Here is a 22,594-nt window from a genome sequence, read left to right on the forward strand (position 1 = left end):
CCGCCTGTAGGCCCCGCCCGCTGACCCGTGCCGCCCGTTTGGACGCACCCACATGTAAGAGACACCCACGTGGCCACGCCCCCTCCCCCTGTGGCCACGCCCCACGGGCACCACACCTTAAAGGGGCCGTGCGCACCGCGGGGATCGCGGCGGCACCGTGTGGGGCGGCTCAGGGGTGCGGAGCCCCCAATAGCAGCCCCGGGGCAGAGCCCCCGCCACGCCCACCCATGATGTCACAAGGGGTGGGGCAGGGGGGGGTGTCCTTCCCCCTCCCCTTTACTCCCCAAGGTCAAGGCCGCTGGTGGCGATGGCGCTCGGGGCCGCTCAGCACGTTCTGGAGGGGCGATCGTGGCCCCAGACACCGCCGTGTGACACCTGGGTTGACCCCGGGCCGCCTCCCACCCCCGCGGCTGGTTCGGTGCGAATGACCCGAGAAGAGGCGGAGCGGGGCCGGTTCCGAGCGGCAGCCCAGCGCCCCGAGTGATGGTCCCTCCGCGGGCGGGGCAGTGGGCGGGGCAGTGGGCGGGGCACAGAAGCAGCCGCGCGCTTCCCGCCTCTGCCGGCTGTTATTATGGGCTGGGGAAGGCAGAGTGAGGCGAAACACCTGAGCGTGTGGGAAGCGCCGCTTGCAGCAGCTCCTCACAGCGACCGAGCAAAGGGCCGTTCTGAGGCAGCCGTGCGTGCTTTACCTGAGTCCCTGTTCATGACGGTGTCGTAACAAGCAAAGAAAGCTCTGAACTGCGCCGGGCGGTGAGACATGGCTTGGAACACGTTGGGCAGAAATCCGGTCTGTGCGAGGGAAAGAAGAACACATCAGGAACGGTGGCCGGACGCGGAGGGTGACCCCAGTGCCCCGGGCTGAGAGAACCGCCGATAGCACAGCACTGCTGGCGACGTCCTGCACACCCGTTCTGTGACCAAAGCCGCCGCCGCCTCCTGCTGCCTCAATCCACTCCGCTCTCTGTCCTGTTCTTGTGATCAGAGGAACTAAAGTCTCTCAGACACCCCTAGGCCTAATCCAACAAGAGCAGGCCTAATGTAACAGAACCTAAGAGAGCAACAGCAGCCCTGTGAGAGCGGACGGGAGGCACAGCGCGACGTCCTCGGTCTGCGCGCCGGACGAGCGGGACGCTCCACGGGATGAGGAGCGAGCCGTGTGACCGTGGCCGGGCAGCGGCACGCAGCCCAGCACACGCCAGGAAACCGGGACAGGAGCGGCGCTGGGGGCACCGGGGACCCCGACGAGACCCTCGGGCGCAAAGCCGGAGCTGGGCAGAGCGCGGGCCGTGCGAGTAATTTACGTGCAATGCGCTCAGCAGCGGCACACACGAATGCAAACGCGGCTGGTACGTGTGACGAGTACGAGAAGTGCGAATCACGGGCACGCTCGGCGGGAGGAGCGACGCTCCGGGCGCCCAGCGCGCCGCACGGGAGTGCTGCTTGTGTGCGCTTTCCAAACGGCGTTGAGGGGACTTCTGCCGACTTCCCGGTACCACTCCCTCTCCTGCGTCTGCGCGACCACGAGCAGGCGCTGGGGTTTCCCCTTTCTCTGCCTCTCTCCCCATTTCCCACGTTGGCGTCGAGCGCCGCGTCCCCACAGCCCGTGTGTCCCGTCCGTGCGGAACGACGGACGCGCGGGATTCCCGGCACGCACCGCGGGCTGCGGGCGGGGTAAAGCTGCTGGATACTCCAGTGGTGACCCAAAGCGAAACAATCACCCAGCGGCTCCGATTAAATCACCAGGTCCCTACAGACACTCAGAATAATGGCTTTGCAAAGATCACGGCTGTATCATAAAACTTTGCAAGACTTTAACAACAAAACTCACAAGGTTGTACTCTTATGGGTCCAGAATAGAGAGAGAGAAAGAGGAAAAGGAGAGATAGATTGAGATATCAGAACAAATAAGATCTCACCTCTCTGAAGGTCATAATTTCGGTGACGTTCTCTGTAGCTGTCGTGGTGCTGGGCGTGATGAAACAATTACTGCGGAACTTCGTTAATGCCACGCACGCAAAGACCAAAAACACTCAAAAATGTCCCAGGTGAGGCAGTTGTGTCACCCAGAGGATTTACCTGCCGGTAGGAGGGGGCGGCACGTCTCCTCTGCTCACTTCTCATGATGATTAAGGACATTGTTCCAGACATGAGTCGGTGGTCAAAAAACAAGCGGGATGGTCACAGTGCTGACCGCAAATGGGCTGTTTTGTCTGTTTGGGGCAGCTCGTGGTTCCCAGTTTGTCCTGGTGGATGTTTGTGCGCGAGATGACGCATCCTGGTCACCCCATAACCAGGAATGAGGACCGAGGTCTTGATGGGCTCCAGAAGCAGCACCGTTCATTGTCTTTATCCCAAACGTTCCTGCCTTTGTTTAGGAGAGACCTTGGAAGAGAAGAAGTGGAGTCTGTGCCCCCACAGCCACCTCTCTTTTGCTGTCCAAAGATGCAAAAACCAGCTGTTTAAGGCGTAACACACACCGTTAATGAGTCCTTTGTTTGCAAATATGGGGGGGAAGGAGACCATAAAAGAGAAGATGTGCGCATGGTAACAAACCGTGAAATCTGGATCAGTGTACTTTGGGAACTTGTGGTGAACCGTCCTCATTATACGCTCATTTCAATGAAAATCACAATTCCCCCTCCCGGGGAAGACCCCATGTACTGAGCATGTGTACATCTCATATTTACTGCACCTTTGAGCCAGGGTGGAGAAAGTTTGAACCAACAGACTTTTAAGTAGGTGTGAACATACATAAATATTAGGAGCCCCCATAGAATGGAAATGTATAAACGTATCACGCGATGGTTTCCTGGAGCGCCAGCTTTGCGAGGGATCGCCCAGCACCCTTCTGTGCAGAACTGTGGGCAGAGCAAACAGCTCCACCTGGCGTGTGAACTCAGGTGTTCATGCTGGGTGAAGATCCCGGGATTTTGGGACAGCTCCCGTCTGCGCGGTCGCAGGACACAGCCCCTCGTTGGGTACCAGCGTCTGGCAGCGAGGGACGTCAGAAGGCTGAGAACAGGGACTGTTGTCCCAAAACACCTGCTGTGCAGCAGCCAAATGCACACACAGCATCAATATCTCATGCTGCAAGGCGTTAAGTACGAGGCTGAGAAATCTTTGTGTCTCTGGAGATCTGGCGTGCAGCTGATCTACGGGTATCGACTCAAACCCTAATTGTGAGACGTGGGCAAACAGCAGTAACCCGGAATGGTGAAAATCCACCTCCTGCTTTAGCTCGGCTCAGGGGCATCTTAAACCAGCACATCTGGTGCGCGCCCGCCCCACAGCCCACACAGCCCCCTTCAGAGGGGACAGTCGCAGCCTCCTCACACAGCGGCTGCTTCTCGGGGCGAATAACCCCGATTTTGGCTCCAGGTGAGAACGTTGCAGCCTCTGAGTGAAGCGACACCCCTGAGCTCCTGGGTACAGCAGCTTGTGGCAGAAAGAGCCCAGCTCCAGATGTGGCAGAACCCCACAAATACCGGCATGAGGCGGTAACGTCACAGTAAAAAGGACTAAAATTCACCTGGTAGCTCACAGAAGAAAGGGGGGGAGTGTTCCTGCTTTACTTCACGTAATTCCAGACCCAGGAGGCTCTAATTAAGGGGAAATAGGGACTGGCAGTGAGATAAAGCTGAGCCACCTTCACTCTTTTACCGCTCTGAGTCTTGACTACACGTTCGTGTTTCACATCTGAGTTACTACACACTTAACAACCCGGAACACACACCATTGCTTGGTCTTTTTCACTCAACTGCTTTCCCTCAACACCCTAAACGGTGGAGGAGAGACCAAGCTAAAGACCCGGGGAAGTAACATCTCATAAGCTCCAGTTTAAGTGACAATTGTTAAAAATGAATCGCTACCAGACTTAAGTGACACAGCTGCTCTTCCATTTATTTCAGATCACAGTGCTCGCGAGCTGGACTCATTACAACGCTGTTTTTCGCGCAGACAGGGTGGGTAACGATGCACGCGTAGCGGTCGAGAGGCGGCTGCACAACAAAGCAACGTGCTGGTGCGTGACACTTCGTACAACACGGAGATGGGCTTTGTTTTGAACAGCATGGGAAACGTCCTGAATCACGGCTCGGTGACATCGGGGAGCGCTCTGTGAGCAGAACCCCCAGAGCGGACAGCAGACGCCTTCCCTGGGCTCCCGACTTCGCTACCGTTCCCACGTCAGATATGCTTAAGTGACACATTTAAGAACCATTTGGTACTGGCTGTCTGCCTCTGGCACAACATTTAATTAACAAACAGGGGAAAGCAGCTACAGTCCATTTCATGTTTTCACACACTGAGTCTTCTTCGGTGTTCATATACTGTCCAGCTTCTTCAGGATGAAAGGAGCTGAAAAAGAGAAAATAAAGCACCGTGAGCTTAACTCAGCTGAAGAAAACAAGAAGTCTGTGGTGAGTCCATGAGGAAACTGCAGCACATTTATGTGACACCTAAAATACTCAGACCGAGATGCCACCTCTGCCTCCCATGTGGTCCCTGTCCCTTCTCTCCCCGCGTGACGGTTTAACAGACGAGACAGCACGATTCAAGGGGGAAACAGGGGTGGGTGCTGGTGCTGCAGCGAGAGCCTTGGGCTGGGTCTAAAATACACGGGGTGGGGGGAGAGGGGAATCACAGAATGGTTTGGGTTGGCAAGGACATTTAAAGGTCATCCAGTCCCCTGCCATGACAGGGACATCTTCACCAGCTCAGGGTGCTCAGGGCCCCGTCCAGCCTGGCCTGGGATGTCTCAGGGATGGTTCATCCACCACCTCTCTGGGTACCTGGCACAGGCTCTCACCACCCTCAGGACAACAATTTCTTCCTCATGTCCGGCCTGAATCTCCCTCCTTTAGTTTAAACCATCATCCCTTGTCCTGTCACAACAGGCCCTGCTCAAAAGTCTGTCCCATCTTTCTCATGGGCCCCTTTTAAGCACTGAAAGGTGCACTAAGGTGTCCCGGAGCTTCTCTTCTCCAGTGAACACCCCAGCTCTCTCACCTGTCCCCAGCAGAGCTGTTCCAGCCTCGGGTCATTCCCGGGGCTCCTCTGGCCCCTCTCCAGCAGCTCCATGTGTGTCTGTGCTGAGGACCCAGAGCTGGACCAGCACTGCAGGGGGGTCTCACCAGAGCGGAGCAGAGGGGCAGGATCCCCCAAACCTGCTGCCCACGGGGCTGGGGATGCAGCCCAGGGCACCCCTGGAACCACCACCCAGATGTGACGATTTCTGCTCTCAACCGCAGAAGCTGCGGGTCCCGCCCCGCCCGGCTCTGCCCGCCCGGCCCTGCCCGCCCGGCCCTGCCCGCCCGGCTCTGCCCGCCCGGCTCTGCCCGCACGGCGCTGCCCCGCCCCGCCCCCGCTGCTTCGCGCTCCATGCGGGCGCGGACCCCGCGTTCGCACGGGCCTCTCGGGCACCCGCCGTCCCGCACTCACTGATCCGCAGCAGCGCGACGTAGATGAGGAAGTTGCGCACGGAGGTGAGCACGTCGCGCCGCATCCTCCGCCGCAGCTCCTCGGGGTCCAGCTTGGGGCCCAGGCCCTCGATGCGGAACATGCCGGCGGCCCCGCGCCCCGCAGCTACGGCGCGCTGGGAGGGACACACGCGGCGGCGGACGGCGCATGCGCGGGGAGGGGCGGCGAAGCCACCGCCCTCAGTGGGGCGGGTACTTCCAACCGGAATCGGGAGGAGCGGGCGGTCGGTCCTGTGCGCTGGGGGCGCTGTCGCTATAATGCGGTTCAGGGTCCGGTTACCGCGGAAAGGTGTTCTGATGTCGTTCTGATGATGTCCTGATGATGTCCTGATGATGTTCTGATGTCCTGATGTCCTGGTGTGGTCCCCGGGGCAGAGCCCAGCCGAGGCCTCTGTCCAGTGCAGCGCCTCACGGGTCGGTACTGGGACCAGTACTGTTCAATATCTTCATCAGTGACTTGGGAATAGAGGGAATAGAGTGACTGTCAGCAAGTGTGCTGGTGACACCAAGCTGGGAGGAGTGGTGACACTGGAAGCTGTGCTGCCATCAGAGACCTGGACAGGCTGGAGAGCTGGGCAGGGAAAAATGTAATGAAATAGAACAAGGGCAAGTGTAGAGTCTTGAATCTGGGCAGGAACAACCCCAGGTTCCAGTGTAAGTTGGGGAATGACCTATTAGAGAGCAGTGTAGGGGAAAGGGACCTGGGGGTCCTGGGGACAGCAGGGTGACCATGAGCCAGCACTGGGCCCTTGTGGCCAGGAAGCCAATGGGACCTGGGGTGGGTTAGAAGGGGGTGGTCAGTAGGTCAGAGAGGTTCTCCTGCCCCTCTGCTCTGCCCTGGGGAGACCGCACCCCGGTGTCCTGTGTGCCCAGCTGCAGACCCCGCTGATGTCCCGTCCGTGCGGCACTGCTGTGTGCGCTGTGCCTGGGAACATGGTCCGGGGGAGCAGATGCGCCTCGATGACCCGGGGAAGGAGGTCACAGCTGCCACAGGCAGGAGCAGACGTTGCCTTGCTGGCCCCTCTGAGCTCTGCGTAAACTGTTCAGAGTGGGAATTAATAGATGTCTGTTTTTCTGTAATTGCAGTAAATAATTCTTGTGAGCACGTCAATGCACATCTGGCTCTGCTGGCTTTACTGAATCTGCGCTGCCTGCAGAACTACGTTGTCTTCGGTACCGCTGCTGATCTGCAGGGTCGGTTTGTGCCACAGCCGGCCGCTGGATTGTCTCCGCAGCTTCACTGGGTGCACAGGAGCCTCCACACCCACTCACAACCATGTTGTGCCACAGCTTGCACAGAGACAACCCCCGTTCCCAAACACGTCCAGGGAAGCTGTTGGAGGCCAGTGATACTTAACAAGTACAAAGAGACCTAGAGGACCAAAGACCTTAGAAGAATGGAGTGTCCTGTGCTGGAAGGACCCACAGGATCACGGAGTCCAACTGCTGTCCCTGCAATGACAACCCCACAGGTCACCCCGTGTGTCTGGGGACGTTGTCCAGTCTCTTCTTGAGCACTGTCAGGTTGGGGCCGTGACACCTCCCTGGGGAGCCTGTTCAGTGTCCAGCACCTCTGGGTGAAGAACCTTTTCCTCATGTCCCACTGACCCTCCCTGGCACATCTCCTGCCGTTCCCTGGGCTCTGTCACTGTCACAGAGCAGAGCTCACCCTGCCCCTCCTGCTCCTGCTGAGGAACCTGCAGCCCATGAGCTCTGCCCTCAGGCTGCTCTGCTCCAGCTGAGCAAACCAGGGACTGCAGCCGCTCCCCATGTTGTGGGTGTGGAGACCCCCTTGCTGACCACACGGCCCCTCTGCGGGAGCTGGAGGTGGCGGGAGGCTGGGCCGGGGGTGGGTTTCAGTCAGAATAACCACCACCCTGCATCCCGACACCAATTGTGCTCATTTTTAGGAAGAGCAGCTGTTTCAGGCCTGAGACCAGGTGGAGTACTGGAGAGAAGCTGCTAAATTAATGTGTACTGTGATTAAGTTGCAAAAGACGTACCCATCCTTAACCAATTGACATGATAAATGCTTTCTGAGCACCTAAAAAAACGGGGTATTTTTCAAGTTTTAGATCCTCCTGCAGGACAAGAGGGAGACAGAAGATTAGGTGACACATTATTGAGAAGCAGAGTGCTTAGCTTGTGTTTGACTAATAATTAAAAAACTAAAGAATTATAACTATAATCATCAGTTATTTCTTAGAATAGATGTATTGTATGTCAACATTTTCAGAAGTTGTAATGCGTAGGTAATAATCATGTGAATATGAGCAACGCAAGAGCATCCAGTCACTGGAGCACTGATGGAGGGTGATCCCAGCGCTGATAAGATAAAGAATGGTGCTCAACAGTGTAATGGACTCTGCTGTCCAGTTTATTCCTCCATTTCAGTACCAAGGCCTGAGCAACAGGCCCTGAACCAAAGTTGGCCTCTAGATGAGCCTCCCAACCAAATATTATATGAGTATCGAATCAGTAGCAAAATATCTATAATCATGAGCTAAATATGTATAATCATTAGCAAAAGATGGAGCTTAGATAAAATATAGTCACCAGTGAAGATGAAATGTCATCAGAATATACCTATGTTTCCTTGGTTATGCCAAGACACGAGGTGTCGGGTTTTGTTTGGAAATACGTAGTCAAACCCAAACGTGAGCATGGGACCCCCCGGGCGCTGTCAAAGCTGCAGGTGAATTAGCAAACCGGAGCTGCCGGGACCCCGCGCAGGTGGGGACACACCTGAGCGAGGATGCCGGTGCACCAGATGGTTTTGTGTGTTTCGATACACGGGTTTGCTTGTTAACCTGTACAAAAGCAGGACCCTCTCACAGCAATGATGGAGACCTCACCTAGTGTCAGGAGGATGGAGCCAGGCTCTTCTGGTGACAACCAGGGACAGGACAAGGGGCAATGGGTGCAAACTGGAACACAGGAGGTTCCACTGAAAGATGAGAAGCAACTTGTTGGGGGTGAGGGTGGCAGAGCCTGGCCCAGGCTGCCCAGGGGGTTGTGGAGTCTCCTTCTGTGCAGACATTCCAACCCGCCTGGACACCTTCCTGTGTAACCTCATCTGGGTGTTCCTGCTCCATGGGGGGATTGCACTGGATGAGCTTGCCAGGGCCCTTCAACCCCTGACATTCTGGGATTCTGTGATACAAGTGGACACATAGCGCAGGATTTCCCAGTTGCCAGGAAATGTTCTCTGATCCTTCGCTGTGAAAGGGGCTCCCCCCTGAACCTTGGATCTGGATGATGGTGAAGTATCAGGACAATTGGTGATTTATCTTCCTTAATCGCTATACTTGATTCTGTGTAGTATCACAGCGCCCCAGGCTGTTTGTGCTGCAGGAGCTCTGTGTGTCCCCAGCCCCACCTGCTCACGCAGGGTCACAGGCAGATCACACAGGATCCCAGGGGTGCAATGGCTCACAGAAGGAGACTCCACACCCGCTCTGGGCAGCCTGGGCCAGGCTCTGGCACCTCCCAGCAAACAAGTGTCTGCTCATGTTCACATGGAGCCTCCTGTGTTTCAGTCTGTGCCCGGTGCCCCTCACCCTGGCCTTGGGCACCACTGAACAGAGTCTGCTCCATCCTGACACCACCCTGCCGTACTGATCATCGATCACATCCCTCTCAGCTTCTCTTCTCCGCTCAGCAGCCCCAGCTCTCTCAGTGTCTCCTCAGCACAAAGATGCTCCAGAGCCCTCAGCACCACAGTAACCATCAGGTACATTGCCTTGCTTATTCTTGTGCTGCTTTAAACCAAAGCCAGCCCATCTTTTGGACTTGTCTGTGTTTCTTTGCCGGCTCTGTGCACCGAGCACAGGCTCGCCCAGGGGACGGTGTGCGCAGCCCTCGGCCCCCGCTGAGCTCCGTCTGTGCCACGCAGGCTCCAGCCAGCCCAGCCCCACGTCCCGCGGGAGCCGGGAGCACCGCCAGCGGTGGACACGGGCGCCAGGAGCGCCCAGAGAGGACTGAGCAAGCGGGCAGTGTCCTGTGGATCCCCAGCACCCCACGAGACGACAGAGTTTGTCAGGGTTCTGCAGCCCACGCACTCTGCCCCTGCTCTGTGGGATCGGGCGGTGGATACGTGAATACGCAACGGCAGATAATTCAAAGAGACGGGTTTATCTCAGCTAAGCTGCCTCTGACCTGAGGCAAAGCCAATTACAGAGCAGCTGCTTCCATTGTGCCTGTGATTAACGGCGCTAATTGCAGCTCCCCTGGCTGGGGGAGCTGTCCTGCCTCTCTGGCTGGGGTGGCCGAGGAGGAACGTTCCCAAACACTGACTCCAGCCTGGGGCTTTCCCAGCGCACCCCAATCCCCAGTGCAAATGAAGGGGCAACCTCTTCTGGTCACAGAAGTGGCAAAACTGTCCTTGTGAGAACTTTGCAGCAAGGCCCTGGAGGGAAACGCAGCAGAAGGTCTCCGGTGTGCAGCGTGAGCCTCCTGCTGACCCCGGGAGCTGATCTGCTTGGGGTTTCACGCTGAGGGGTGGGCTCCCCTGCTCTTTGCCAGCAGAAACGGGTTGGCGGTCCCAAGCCCACCTTGCCAGGAAAGCAAGGAGTCTCCTGCATTTCGAGGCTGCTGGTTCTCCCAGTCCTGGTTTGTACCCATGAAATAAATAACTTACGCTTTTTCTATGGATAAACAACATATAATCCAATTCCTGAATTGTATTCCTTAAACACGTGTTCATCAGAGCATAAGCAAAACAGCGCTGGGTGCGCGGGGGATTCGCTCTGCCCAACACGCACACCTTTTAACAATAAGAAGTGTGCTTAAATACAGTAAGGTGTTACATATTCACAATGACCCCAGGAGCGTCTGTACATATTCATAACCTTCCCCGCTTCTGATTAAAATGAGTCTCAGAGAACCATTTCCATAGACGCTCCCCTGTTGCGCCCGCGCAGTGCCACTTGGTGAATTCGAGGAGGGGTCTGTGGGGTCTTTGGATGAAGCTCCTTCAGCTTCGTCACAGTGAACTTTGTACCTTTGGCTCGTTATGTTGAATTGACTGGGACCCAAGCTGCCAAGTTGAATGAAACCAGACTGGCGCCCCCTTTTGCTGTAAATCTTCGTTATCTTGTCTCCTCAAGTTCACAGCTAAGTGCAGTAAAACTTCTGATCTTGGCATTCGATGGGGTTCTGTTCTTCTTAACATAAAGCTCTAAACTAAGCATTTATTGTGTAGCTAAGCCTTAAAGTGTTAGCTCGTTAGTAGGCACCAATTGTAAGTTTAGTTAACCCTTAAAATGTTAGTTCCCTCTGTCAATATAACTTCATAAGCAAGTTTCATAACTTTTTACATGGAACTTAACCACCTTTTTCCAGGTTCAGAGCCCGAGCCTCATTTGGTTATATCTGTAAACATTAAACATCTTAGCACTAATCACAACTGCATTTCTCACAATCCAAAAAACAGAAGTGGTGCTGTTTCACCAAGTATCGCTGTGGAGAAGATAAAGAACTCGGGCAAAAAGCTGAATCGAGCAAGACACAGAACTGAGACTGGAGCAAGGAGAAGACAAAGCGGTGCTGCTCCCACGCGCTGGAAGGACCGCGTGCCTCTCCCGGGCCAGCGGCACCAGCGGCCCTGGCCCCGCGGCATCAGCCAGCGAGACTCAGAGAATCACAGAATCACAGAATCACAGAATGGACTGGGTTGGAAAAGACCTCAGAGATCATCAAGTCCAACCCTTGGTCCAACTCCAGTCCGTTTACTAGATCATGGCACTAAGTGCCATGTCCAATCTCAGTGTAAAAACCTCCAGGGCCGGTGAGTCCAGCACCTCCCTGGGCAGCCATTCCAATGCCTGACCACTCTCTGCAAAGAATTGCTTTCTAATCTCCAGCCTCAATTTCCCCTGGCAGAGTTGAAGCCCATGGCCCCTTGTCCTATTGCTGACTGCCTGGGAGAAGAGACCAATCCCCACCTGGCTAGAACTGCCCTTCAGGTAGTTCTAGAGAGTGCTGAGCTCAGCTCTAAGCCTCCTCTTCTCCAGACTAAACAAGCCCAGCTCCCTCAGCCTCTCCTCATAGGTCTTATGTTCAAGTCCCTTCCCCAGTCTTGTTGCTCTTCTCTGGACCCGCTCCAGCACTTCAATCTCTTTCCTGAGCTGAGGGGCCCAGAACTGAACACAACACTCCAGGTGTGGCCTCCCCAATGCAGAGCACAGGGGAAGGATCACTGCCCTTGTCCTGCTGACCATGCTCGTTTGGATACAGGACAGGACACCATTGGCCTTCTTGGCCACCTGGGCACACTGTTGGCTCATGTTGAGCTTCCTGTTCATTAGTCCCCCAGGTCCCTTTCTGCCTGACTGCTCTCCAGCCACTCTGTGCCCAGCCTGTAGCGCTGCAGGGGTTGTTGTGGCCAAAGTGCAGGACCCGGCACTTGTCCTTGTTGAACTTCATCCCATTGGAATCAGCCCATTTTTCCAGCCTATCCAGATCCCTCTGCAGAGCCCTCCTGCCTTCCAGCAGCTCCACACTCCCTCCCAGCTTGGTGTCATCAGCAAATTTGCTGATGATGGTCTCAATCCCCTCATCTAAATCATCAATAAAGATGTTAAACAGGACTGGCCCCAACCCTGGCCCCTGGGGACACCACCAGTGCCTGGCCGCCAGCTGGATGCAGCCCCATTCACCAGCACTCTCTGGGCCCGGCCCTCCAGCCAGTTCTTAACCCAGCGTAGAGTGCACTTGTCCAAGCCATGGGCTACCAGCTTTTGCAGGAGTATATTATGGGAGACATTGTCAAAGGCCTTGCTGAAGTCCAGATAGACCACATCCACGGCTTTCCCCTCATCCACCAGCTGGGTCACCTGATCATAAAAGGAGACCAGGTTGGTCAGACAGGACCTGCCCCTCCTAAACCCATGCCGTCTGGGTCTGATCCCTTGTCCATCCTGAAGGTGCTGTGTGATTCCATTCAGGATGATCTGCTCCATAACCCTGCCAGGCACCGAGGTCAGGCTGACAGGCCTGGAGCTGCCAGGGTCAGCTCTGCAGCCCTTTTTGTGGACTGGGGTAACATTGGCCAATTTCCAATCATATGGGACCTCCCCAGTGAGCCAGGACTGTTGGAAGATGATGGAGAGCGGCTTGGCGAGTTCTTCTGCTAGCTCCCTCATCACCCCGGGATGGATCCCATCTGGTCCCATAGACTTGTGAGGATCCAGATGGCTCAGTAAATCACCAACTATTTCCTCCTGGAATACAAGGGGGCTATTTGGCTTTCTATCTCTGCCAACCACCTCCAGAGATGAGTTGTCCTGAGGGCCACCTGTCTTACTGGTAAAAACTGAGGCAAAGTAGGTATTAAGTACCTCAGCTTTCTCCTCATCTTTGTTAACTATATTTCCTTCAGAGTCCAAGCGCCAGAAGCCTCCGCGCCTGCAGCCGGATCAGGACGTTTGTCACCGACACGTGTCGAAGGCGCTTCAGAGCCCCGGGGGAGCCTGCGGACACCAAGGGGCAGCAAAGCAGGTGGTGCTGGGGCTTGGTGCTACCTACCACGTCCACCCTTTCACCCCGTCAGAATAGTCAATGTTAATACGCACGCTAATGGCAGCGTTTGGCTTTGTGCAAACAAATAGACTTTGTCTGGCCGATAAATTTCATCTTGCCATTCCGTACCCTCTCCCCATGGGCTGCACAGCCCGTCAGACCGTGACAAGGTTCATTTTCTGGGCTTTTCCAGGCCAGCCTGAAAGGCAAACTGATGTGAATGCGCATTCAAGCTGAAGGGACAGTCCACACTCACCCCATTGGTGCCTCCTAGCTTCCCAAGCCCGCTGTGGAGGGCGGTCGTGTGCACGGCGCACAGATCGTGTGCACGGCACACCAGTTGTACGCACGGCACACAAATAGTGTGCATGGCACATGAATCGCGTGCACCGTGCACAAATGGCGTGCACGGCACACGAAACTTTGTGCATGGTGCACAAATCGTGTGCATGGTGCACAAACAGCGTGCGTGGTGCACAAATCATGTGCATGGTGCACAAACAGCGTGCGTGGTGCACAAATCGTGTGCATGGTGCACAAATCATGTGCATGGTGCACAAATAGCGTGCATGGTGCACAAATCGTGTGCACGGTGCACAAATCATGTGCATGGTGCACAAACAGCGTGCGTGGTGCACAAATCATGTGCACGGTGCACAAATAGCGTGCATGGTGCACAAATCGTGTGCATGGTGCACAAATCGTGTGCGTGGTGCACAAACAGTGTGCGTGGTGCACAAATCGTGTGCATGGTGCACAAATCGTGTGCATGGTGCACAAACAGCGTGCGTGGTGCACAAATCGTGTGCATGGTGCACAAACAGCGTGCATGGTGCACAAATCATGTGCATGGTGCACAAATCGTGTGCATGGTGCACAAATCATGTGCATGGTGCACAAATAGCGTGCATGGTGCACAAATCGTGTGCACGGTGCACAAATCATGTGCATGGTGCACAAACAGCGTGCGTGGTGCACAAATCATGTGCGTGGTGCACAAATCGTGTGCGTGGTGCACAAACAGCGTGCGTGGCCCTTGCTCTGACGCTCCTGGCACTGTCTGTCCGGTGCCTTGCAGCTGCAGAGTCCGTACTCACTGCTCTCGGTCCAGCTGGTCTGGAATCAGATGTGGCTAAAGACTGGGTGTGTTGAGACTAGGACGGGCACACCAGTGATGCACAGGAATGTGGGGTGATGCGTGTACCTAACCCAGGCTTAACCAGGGCAGGTTCCCTCACAAAGGAGAACGCTCGGGCAGACAGGTTGGCTCTGGCAGCTTCGCCTGTGACGTTTGGTGTGTCCTTTCGGGCACAGGCTGTTTTCCTTTTGGGACAGTCACTAGTGAAGACTTTTCCTCTCTATTTCCTCTGTTTTCTGCTTGGATCTGCAGCCCCAGGTGTGTGGGTCAGGAAAGGAGACAAGGGCTGTTATGTAGAGTTCTGCCAGCTGTCTGCTCCCGCGGTGGGCGGTTAAATACAGCTGTTGTATGTGGTAAATACAGCTGTTGTATGCGGTAAATACAGCTGTTGTATGCGTTCAATGCAGCTGTTTTATGCGTTCAATACAGCTGTTGTATGCATTCAATACAGCTGTTGTAGGCGTTCAATGCAGCTGTTGTAGGCGTTAAATACAGCTGTTGTATGCGGTCAATACAGCTGTTGTATGCGGTAAATACAGCTGTTGTATGCGTTCAATACAGCTGTTGTATGCGGTGTCTGGGGCAGCTGTGCAGCGCGACCGGTGCCCTTTGCTGGCTCAGCAGCCACACTGCCCAGGGCTGCAGACACGTTCTTCTGCCCGTTCATCCCGTCCTCGGCTCCGAGGCAGGTAACACCATCCCCCCCTCTGGAGAGGATTCATCCACAAGCTACACACATAGAGCTCTGGCTCTGACTTCACCAGGTCTGAAGTCAAGAACCATAGAATCACAGAATCCAGGGCGGAAGCCTCAAGGATCACCTGGCCCAACCTTTCTTGGCACAAGCCCGGTCTGGACAAGCTGGCCCAGCACCGGTCCAGCTGCATCTTAAATGTGCCCAGTGCTGGGGAACCCTCCGCTGCCCTGGGGACATTATTGCAACGTCCAGTTGTTCTCATCACAGAAATTGTGTCAAACTGGAATAACTTCCACCCATCACCCCCCGTCTTTTCCACGTGTGTCCTTGTACGAAGAGTCTCCACCTGCTCTGCACCACCTTTAAATACCAGAACGTGGTGATGAGGTCTCCCCTCTGCCTTCTGCTCTCAAGGATGATCAAGCCTTTTCCTTCCAGCTGATCGCGGCCGGTAGCTCTGGCGTGGTTTTCAGCTAATGCAGCTCTCCAGGACCAGCAGCACCGGCGGCGCAGTCGCAGCTCTCGGCCGCTGCACACGGGGGACGAGTCTGCGGCACGAGCAGCTTCACGGGGCGACAGACCCAGCATCGGAACCGCATCTGCTGCGCCTGACGCTGCGCGGGGGGGAACAAAGCGGCAGGGGGCTGCAGCAGAGACAGGCTGTAAAAACGCATGGCACTGGCGCCCAGACACACGGCAGGGACTGAGCCGGTCCCCGTGCGGGGCGCGTTTGCGCAGTGCCGCTGGGACAGTGGTGTCCTTGGGTGACTCCGGGACTGCGGGCAGGGGTTGTTTTTCTGCAGAGCAAATAAAACAGATCTGCAGCATGCAGGCCCACGGGGCGTCCTGGGGTTCATGTAAACTGCGCGATAAAAAGGGGTGAAACCGCACCAGAGCGGACGCTCCAGCAATGTAAACCCGCGTAGTGCTGTTGGAACAGCAGAGCAGCTCCAGGGCACGAGCGCACGCTCTCTCGCACACCCACACGCTCTCTGGCACACCTGCACGCTCTCTGGAAACACCTGCACACTCGTACACCCGCACGCTCTCTGGCACACCCACACGCTCTCTGGCACACCCGCACACTCGTACACCCGCACGCTCTCTGGAACACCCGCGCGCTCTCTGGAACACCCGCACGCTCTCTTGCACACCTGCACACTCTCTCGCACACCTGCACATTCTCTCGCACACCCGCATGCTCTCTGGCACACCCGCACACTCTCTTGCACACCCACACGCTCTCTGGCACACCCACACATTCTCTGGCACACTCGCACATTCTCTCGCACACCCGCACTCTCTCGCACACCCGCAGCGCTGGCACACGGGCTCTGACACACACACACACACACACACACACACACACACACCAGGTCCATCCCTCGCTGGGAAAAGTGCCCAAGTGGAGCTGAACGAGGCGGCAGGACAGACTGACCCGCTGCAGGGCACGGACAGACAGACATCCCGTCCAGAAAACGGTTCCCGTGCTGCCGGCCCTTTTCACCCGATCCCTCTCTCTTCCCACCTTTGTGCTCCCCAACCACCTCGGTCTCCGCGTTTCCCCACATCGGGTTCCTGCCCCGGGCGCCCTGCGATGAGCCCGCGGGATCCCGAGCGCTCGTCCCTGCCCCCCACGGCGTGTCCCGGACCCCCACAGTGACCCCGGGTCCGTGGGGTGGGGGGTGTCCCCCAGACATGCGTGAACCCCCTGGGGCGGGGGGGCTGGGCAGGGTCGTGGCTCTGGGGGTGTCACTGCTTTGTGCGTTCAGGTGGTGAAAACAGCCCTAAAACCTTCAGTTGAAAGCAAAATAAAACTGAAAAGCAACACCAATGACTCAGGGTGAATGCTTCAGAGGTGCCACCCGCTTATGTGTGATCTGGGACAGAACTAATAGGAAATTTGATATCCCAAGAACCGAGACACGCAGCCACAGCGCGTTCTGCCCGCGCAGCGATGCTGAGCTTCACCTCGGAAGCCTTCAGGAGGTTTAATGCACTGACCTTTGCGCCGAAAGGAGCCGGGAAGGAGACATCATTTGTATCACTTCTCAGTGTCACTTTGTGAAGCAGTTGCTGCTCTCGGTAGAATTACAGAATATATCAGAATATTGTGCTGCCTGTCTGCACGGTTTGTGTGAGTTTGAACTTGAGAAGAAACGTCTTCCAGTTACTTACATCATTAACAGAAGTGTTTCTCTTGTGCCAATCGCTCCTTTTCTGCCTTTCAGCACAGATTAAAAGTAGTGTGTTCCTTTCTGAGCTCTTTGTTGTTGAAACACATTGTCCAAGATGTAAGAAGGAAGACAGAACTTTCAAGGGCAAATTGTGGGCCGTATAGTTTGGCTTTCATGGATCTGAGCTCTTCTGGTCCATGGGTCCTCAGCACAGACACACATGGAGCTGCTGGAGAGGGGCCAGAGGAGCCCCAGGAATGACCCGAGGCTGGAACAGCTCTGCTGGGGACAGGTGAGAGAGCTGGGGTGTTCACTGGAGAAGAGAAGCTCCAGGACACCTTAGTGCACCTTTCAGTGCTTAAAAGGGGCCCATGAGGAAGATGGGACAGACTTTAGAGCAGGGGCTGTTGTGACAGGACAAGGGGTGATGGTTTAACTAAAGGAGGGAGATTCAGGCTGGACATGAGGAAGAAATTGTTGCCCTGAGGGTGGTGAGAGCCTGTGCCAGGTACCCAGAGAGGTGGTGGATGAACCATCCCTGAGACATCCCGGGCCAGGCTGGACGGGGCTCTGAGCAACCTGAGCTGGTGAAGATGTCCCTGTCATGGCAGGGGACTGGGGAGCTGGGGAGGGCCCTGAAACACAAACTGTCCTGTAAATCCATAGGTTTATGATTCTAATGTAGTTTGGGTCACTCACGTAATTCTCTGTGACCTTTGATGGGCTGAGCACCACCAGACAACCAGGCTGGGCGGCATCAGCACAACGCCACAGCCATCCGCGCCGGGAGGGCCGGGCGGAGGTTCGCCTGGTCTGCGGCTTTGTCCTGCACAAGAGCGGGGTCGGCATCAGGGGACCACCCCCCCACATCGGAGCTCAGAGACGGGCGACTAACCCGATAAACACGCCTTTCCAGATATGCCACATGTGAAGGTTTTTCTCCTTCGCAAAACCTTCATCATTCTTCTTCAGCAGACTGAGATTTCTGGATCCCAGCAGTTCCAGAGCAACCGTCCGGATCGCAGCGCATGGGGATGTGTTCTCGTGTTGAGATCATGAGCAGGATGAGCTCCCAGAGGTTTGATATTATTGCATTGCCCATAAGAACAGCTCGGCAGGCAAGCAGCAATGAGTTGGAAGGTTCCAAATTGTATTTAAATGTTTCCAACAGACAAAAGGCTTTTATAGGCTGTCTGTGACATGATCAAACATGGGCAATGGAGAACGCCGTCTCACAACGCTCTGGAGAAATGTGCCCCAGGCTTCAGAGACTTATCGTAGAATAACCAGAGAGAAGAAACCCACATGCTCAGCTCCACCGCACACAGGTACAAATCTAATACACTTGGCAGCTTGGCATCAAGCTCTGATTTCTCTGGCTAGCAGATACAACTTTTCATCCCCAGGAAGGAGAAACATGGCTTAATTTCTAATTAAGCTTCTGCTTCCTGCGTGAATTGCTTTGAAAACACAATCGGGCACACTGATAGGACGGGAAATGTGATGCGGATTGCCCAGGAAAGCTGCATGAATCAGCAGTTGATGCAAAACCTTTTCCTGGGCACTGCTTAACGTTACATTAATCACAGAAGTCGGGCCCCAGCCTCATTTTTGGTCAAGTTCAGTGATCACGAAGTAGTGCTGACCATGAAAGGTGCCAGACAAACTCGGCCCTTGCACCAGCAGAAAAGGAAACGATAGGCGTGTTTTCAGTGTGCGGGGTGACCTGGGGGGCAGCACAGGTAGAGCCAGGAGGACCCGCAGTGCAGAAATACTCTGGCTAATTCGGGAGTATGAAAGAGCAAAACCAGAAAGGCACGGAACGGAAGAAATCAATACCTTTCAGTGGGTATCTGCTTCCTGACCAGCCCTGTGCTAAATAAAGAGCTGCAGACCGTCGCAGCGGCGTTTAAACACAGAGCAGGGCAGTTTGCAGCAGAGGCTGGTGCTGGTGTCACAGGAGGAGGAGCAGCTGGCGCCGTGGATGTGGCTCCGTGTCCCTTGCGCAGTGTCTGATCGAAGGCGGTGACATCCCGCACGGCCCTTGTCCCGCGCACTGCCCAGGGCACCGGGAGCCCGTGGTACGAGATCAAATCCGCTCTGCACATCCACAGAGCAGCACGGGGAGGGAACCCAAACGATACCCTGCCCTGCCCACTCCCAGGGCCGTACAGGAGCTGCCTCGGCCACCTCCAGCCCAGGGGCACAAAGGTGGTTGGGAACAGAAAGCGGGGACTCAGAGGAAGGACAACCCCTGGACTACCCCAGGAAAGGTTCAGCCCAACAGTGCAGGTGTCAAACCTGTCAAAAAGAGTCCACGTTTCATAGCATCACAGAATGTCCTGAGCCGGAGGGACCCACAGGATCATGGAGTCCAGCTGCTGTCCTTGCACAGGACACCCCACAGGTCACCCCGTGTGTCTGGGGACGTTGTCCAGTCTCTTCCTGAACACTGTCAGGTTGGGGCTGTGACCACCGGTGTTCCAAGGTCTCAGCACCCTTGGGACCAACGAGGTCCCTGCCATCAACACGGGACACGCCGTGGGGGGCAGGGACGAGCGCTCGGGATCCCGCGGGCTCATCGCAGGGCGCCCGGGGCAGGAACCCGATGTGGGGAAACGCGGAGACCGAGGTGGTTGGGGAGCACAAAGGTGGGAAGAGAGAGGGATCGGGTGAAAAGGGCCGGCAGCACGGGAACCGTTTTCTGGACGGGATGTCTGTCTGTCCGTGCCCTGCAGCGGGTCAGTCTGTCCTGCCGCCTCGTTCAGCTCCACTTGGGCACTTTTCCCAGCGAGGGATGGACCTGGTGTGTGTCTGTGTGTGTGTGTGTGTGTGTGTCAGAGCCCGTGTGCCAGAGAATGTGCGGGTGTGCGAGAGAGCGTGCGGGTGTGCAAGAGAGTGTGCAAGTGCTGGTGACGGAGGTGACGTGGCCAGGGAGCAGGGGGTGTGGGGTCCAGGGCAGGTCCAGCTGGGGGGCTGGGTGCTGGGGAGCTGGGCGGCCCTGGGCTCTGCGTGTCTGTGTGTCTGTGCTGGTGTGTGCAAGAGCATCCGATCCCGCAGCAGAGCGGTGCCGTGGCCGCGGGGACTTGTCTGTGCTTGGATGTTGTTTGGAGTTTTCTTCTTCTATTAACATGTGTGATAGTTGACAGAACAAAAATGCTGAGGGCTCTGGAGCATCTTTGTGCTGAGGAGACACTGAGAGAGCTGGGGCTGCTGAGCGGAGAAGAGAAGCTGAGAGGGATGTGATCGATGATCAGTACGGCAGGGTGGTGTCAGGATGGAGCAGACTCTGTTCAGTGGTGCCCAAGGCCAGGGTGAGGGGCACCGGGCACAGACTGAAACACAGGAGGCTCCATGTGAACATGAGCAGACACTTGTTTGCTGGGAGGTGCCAGAGCCTGGCCCAGGCTGCCCAGAGCGGGTGTGGAGTCTCCTTCTGTGAGCCATTGCACCCCCTGGGATCCTGTGTGATCTGCCTGTGACCCTGCGTGAGCAGGGGGGGCTGGGGATACACAGGGATCACTAACAGCCTGGGGTGCTGGGTTCTGTGTGTGTAGGTGCCGGCAACTGCGCAGACTGGGCCCCAGGGGCAGCTCCCAGCCTGACAGGACCTTTGCATCAGGGGAGGGTGAGGTTGGATGTGGGAACAATTTCTTCCCCAAAGGGCTGTGGGGCATTGAACAGGCTGCCCAGGGCAGTGCTGGAGTCACCAGCCCTGGAGGGCTGGACAGACGGACATGAGGTTCTCAGGACACGGGGCAGGGTCAGGGTGGGTTATGTTTGGATTCGGTGATTTTGGGGGTTTCTCCCAACCAAACCGATTGAGTCTCTTTCTGGACGCACCACCCCCGCGGCGGCTCCTGGACCAGGGCGGGGGGCGTGGCCCTGAGGGGCGTGGCCCGGGGCGGGGCAGGGAGTGACCGGGGCGTGTCCCGGGGGTCGGGTCGCCCCCCCGGCCCCGCCTCCCGGGCAGCGGCCGCACCTGCCCCATCGCCGCGGGCTCCGCGCCGCGCTCCTGCAGGTACCGGCGGTGGGGGGGAGCCCTGTCCCCCTCCCGGAGCTCCCCGCTGCGGGACCGGCCCGGGAGGCGGCCCGGAGCCGCGGGCGCGCGGGGGTCGGGCGGGTGTGCCCGGTGGCGGGGCCGGACCGGGCGGCGGGCGCGGCGGGGAGCGGGCGGGCGGGAGGAGCGGCCGCAGCGGGGTGCCGCGGGTTGTGCTCCTTGTCGGATCTTTATCGAAAGCCACGTGGAAAATCGCTTTGCTGCTGAGTTCAGAGCCAACTCCGGGGTGTCTGCCCCGAAACCGGCTGCTCTCACGTCAGCGTTTGCCGCACGGGCTTCGCTGGGGGCGTCCGGGCTGGTGCGGGGGGGTCGGCCGTGCTAACCCGGGGTGCGAGCAGGAGGACAGCGGCTTTGAGAGTCATGGAGTCACAGATGGTTTGTGCTGAGGGGCCCTCCCCAGCCCCCCAGTCCCCTGCCATGACAGGGACATCTTCACCAGCTCAGGGTGCTCAGAGCCCCGTCCAGCCTGGCCTGGGATGTCTCAGGGATGGTTCATCCACCACCTCTCTGGGTACCTGGCACAGGCTCTCACCACCCTCAGGGCAACAATTCCTTCCTCATGTCTGGCCTGAATCTCCCTCCTTTAGTTTAAACCATCAGCCCTTGTCCTGTCACAACAGGCCCTGCTCAAAAGTCTGTCCCATCTTTCTCATGGGCCCCTTTTAAGTGCTGATCTGCTGTCCTGCTTTACCCAGACATTCCTGCCTCACTGGGTGGCTGCTGCTTCTGCGATGTCTGTGTGAGTTAAATGTTCATTATCTTGAATTTCGTGTGCCTCTTTTCATTTAAGTGACTAGTTTCTGCCGATCTTGCACGAAATGCTGTGAGCTAATTTTCTTTTTCACGTGAGGCAGCTACAGGGCTCCCCCCACCACCCTGAACAAAAACACAAGCAAATAACAACACACAACACCTCTCCTTGTGGAATTCACAGTCAACGATTTTGGCTTTTTAACCACAATGGGAAAATATTGTGAGAGAAATTCCACCTGGGCTTGAGGGCCCAGAAGTCAGAATAGCTTTACCACGCAAACACCAGGAGCAGCACGCCGTGCAGAGCTTCTCCATGGCCAGGGCAGCGGAGCACAGCGGTGGCAACCCGGGAGGACAGCGGGTACGGTCAGGGCGGCCACGCGCGTCCGTCTGGTCGGTGTCACAGATCTGTACCCAAGCGGCTGGATTTGCCCCGTTTTCACGTGCCGTGGTGGCTGTCTGACCACTGACAACACGCCCACGGCTTCTGGCTGGCGCCCGTTGTGATACGGGTGCCCATCGCCCCTCGAGCGCCGTGTGTTTCTGTGAGTTCCCTACAACAGCTGGTCCGTGCTCCCTTGGGGAGGCTGGGTCTACTACAGCCGTGGGAGGCTCCCTAAAGGTTCTGTCCTTCTCGGCAGGTTTGGGTGACACTTACCAGCTGGTGAGGTGTGGGACACAAGGCTGGATGGTCCAAAGGGGCTCTAAGCCAAGAAATGGTGGCAATCCCGTTACTCATGGGGGTCTTGTCCTGGGGAGGCAGTCCTGCTG

General features: G+C 56.6%; 1 protein-coding gene across 1 annotated transcript; it reads right to left on the minus strand.

Moving 5' to 3' along the window:
• Window positions 1-3,879: 3,879 nt before the first annotated feature.
• Window positions 3,880-5,683, minus strand: TOMM5 (translocase of outer mitochondrial membrane 5). Its single transcript, XM_005505015.3, has 2 exons — window positions 5,440-5,683; window positions 3,880-4,356 (listed from the first exon to the last, which is right to left on the minus strand). Exons 1-2 carry the CDS (start codon window positions 5,558-5,560, stop codon window positions 4,322-4,324), a joined length of 156 nt encoding a protein of 51 aa, XP_005505072.1. The 5' UTR covers window positions 5,561-5,683; the 3' UTR covers window positions 3,880-4,321.
• Window positions 5,684-22,594: the final 16,911 nt, after the last annotated feature.

This window comes from Columba livia, chromosome Z (genome assembly GCF_036013475.1).
Source record: "Columba livia isolate bColLiv1 breed racing homer chromosome Z, bColLiv1.pat.W.v2, whole genome shotgun sequence".
NCBI classification, from domain to species: Eukaryota; Metazoa; Chordata; class Aves; order Columbiformes; family Columbidae; genus Columba; species Columba livia.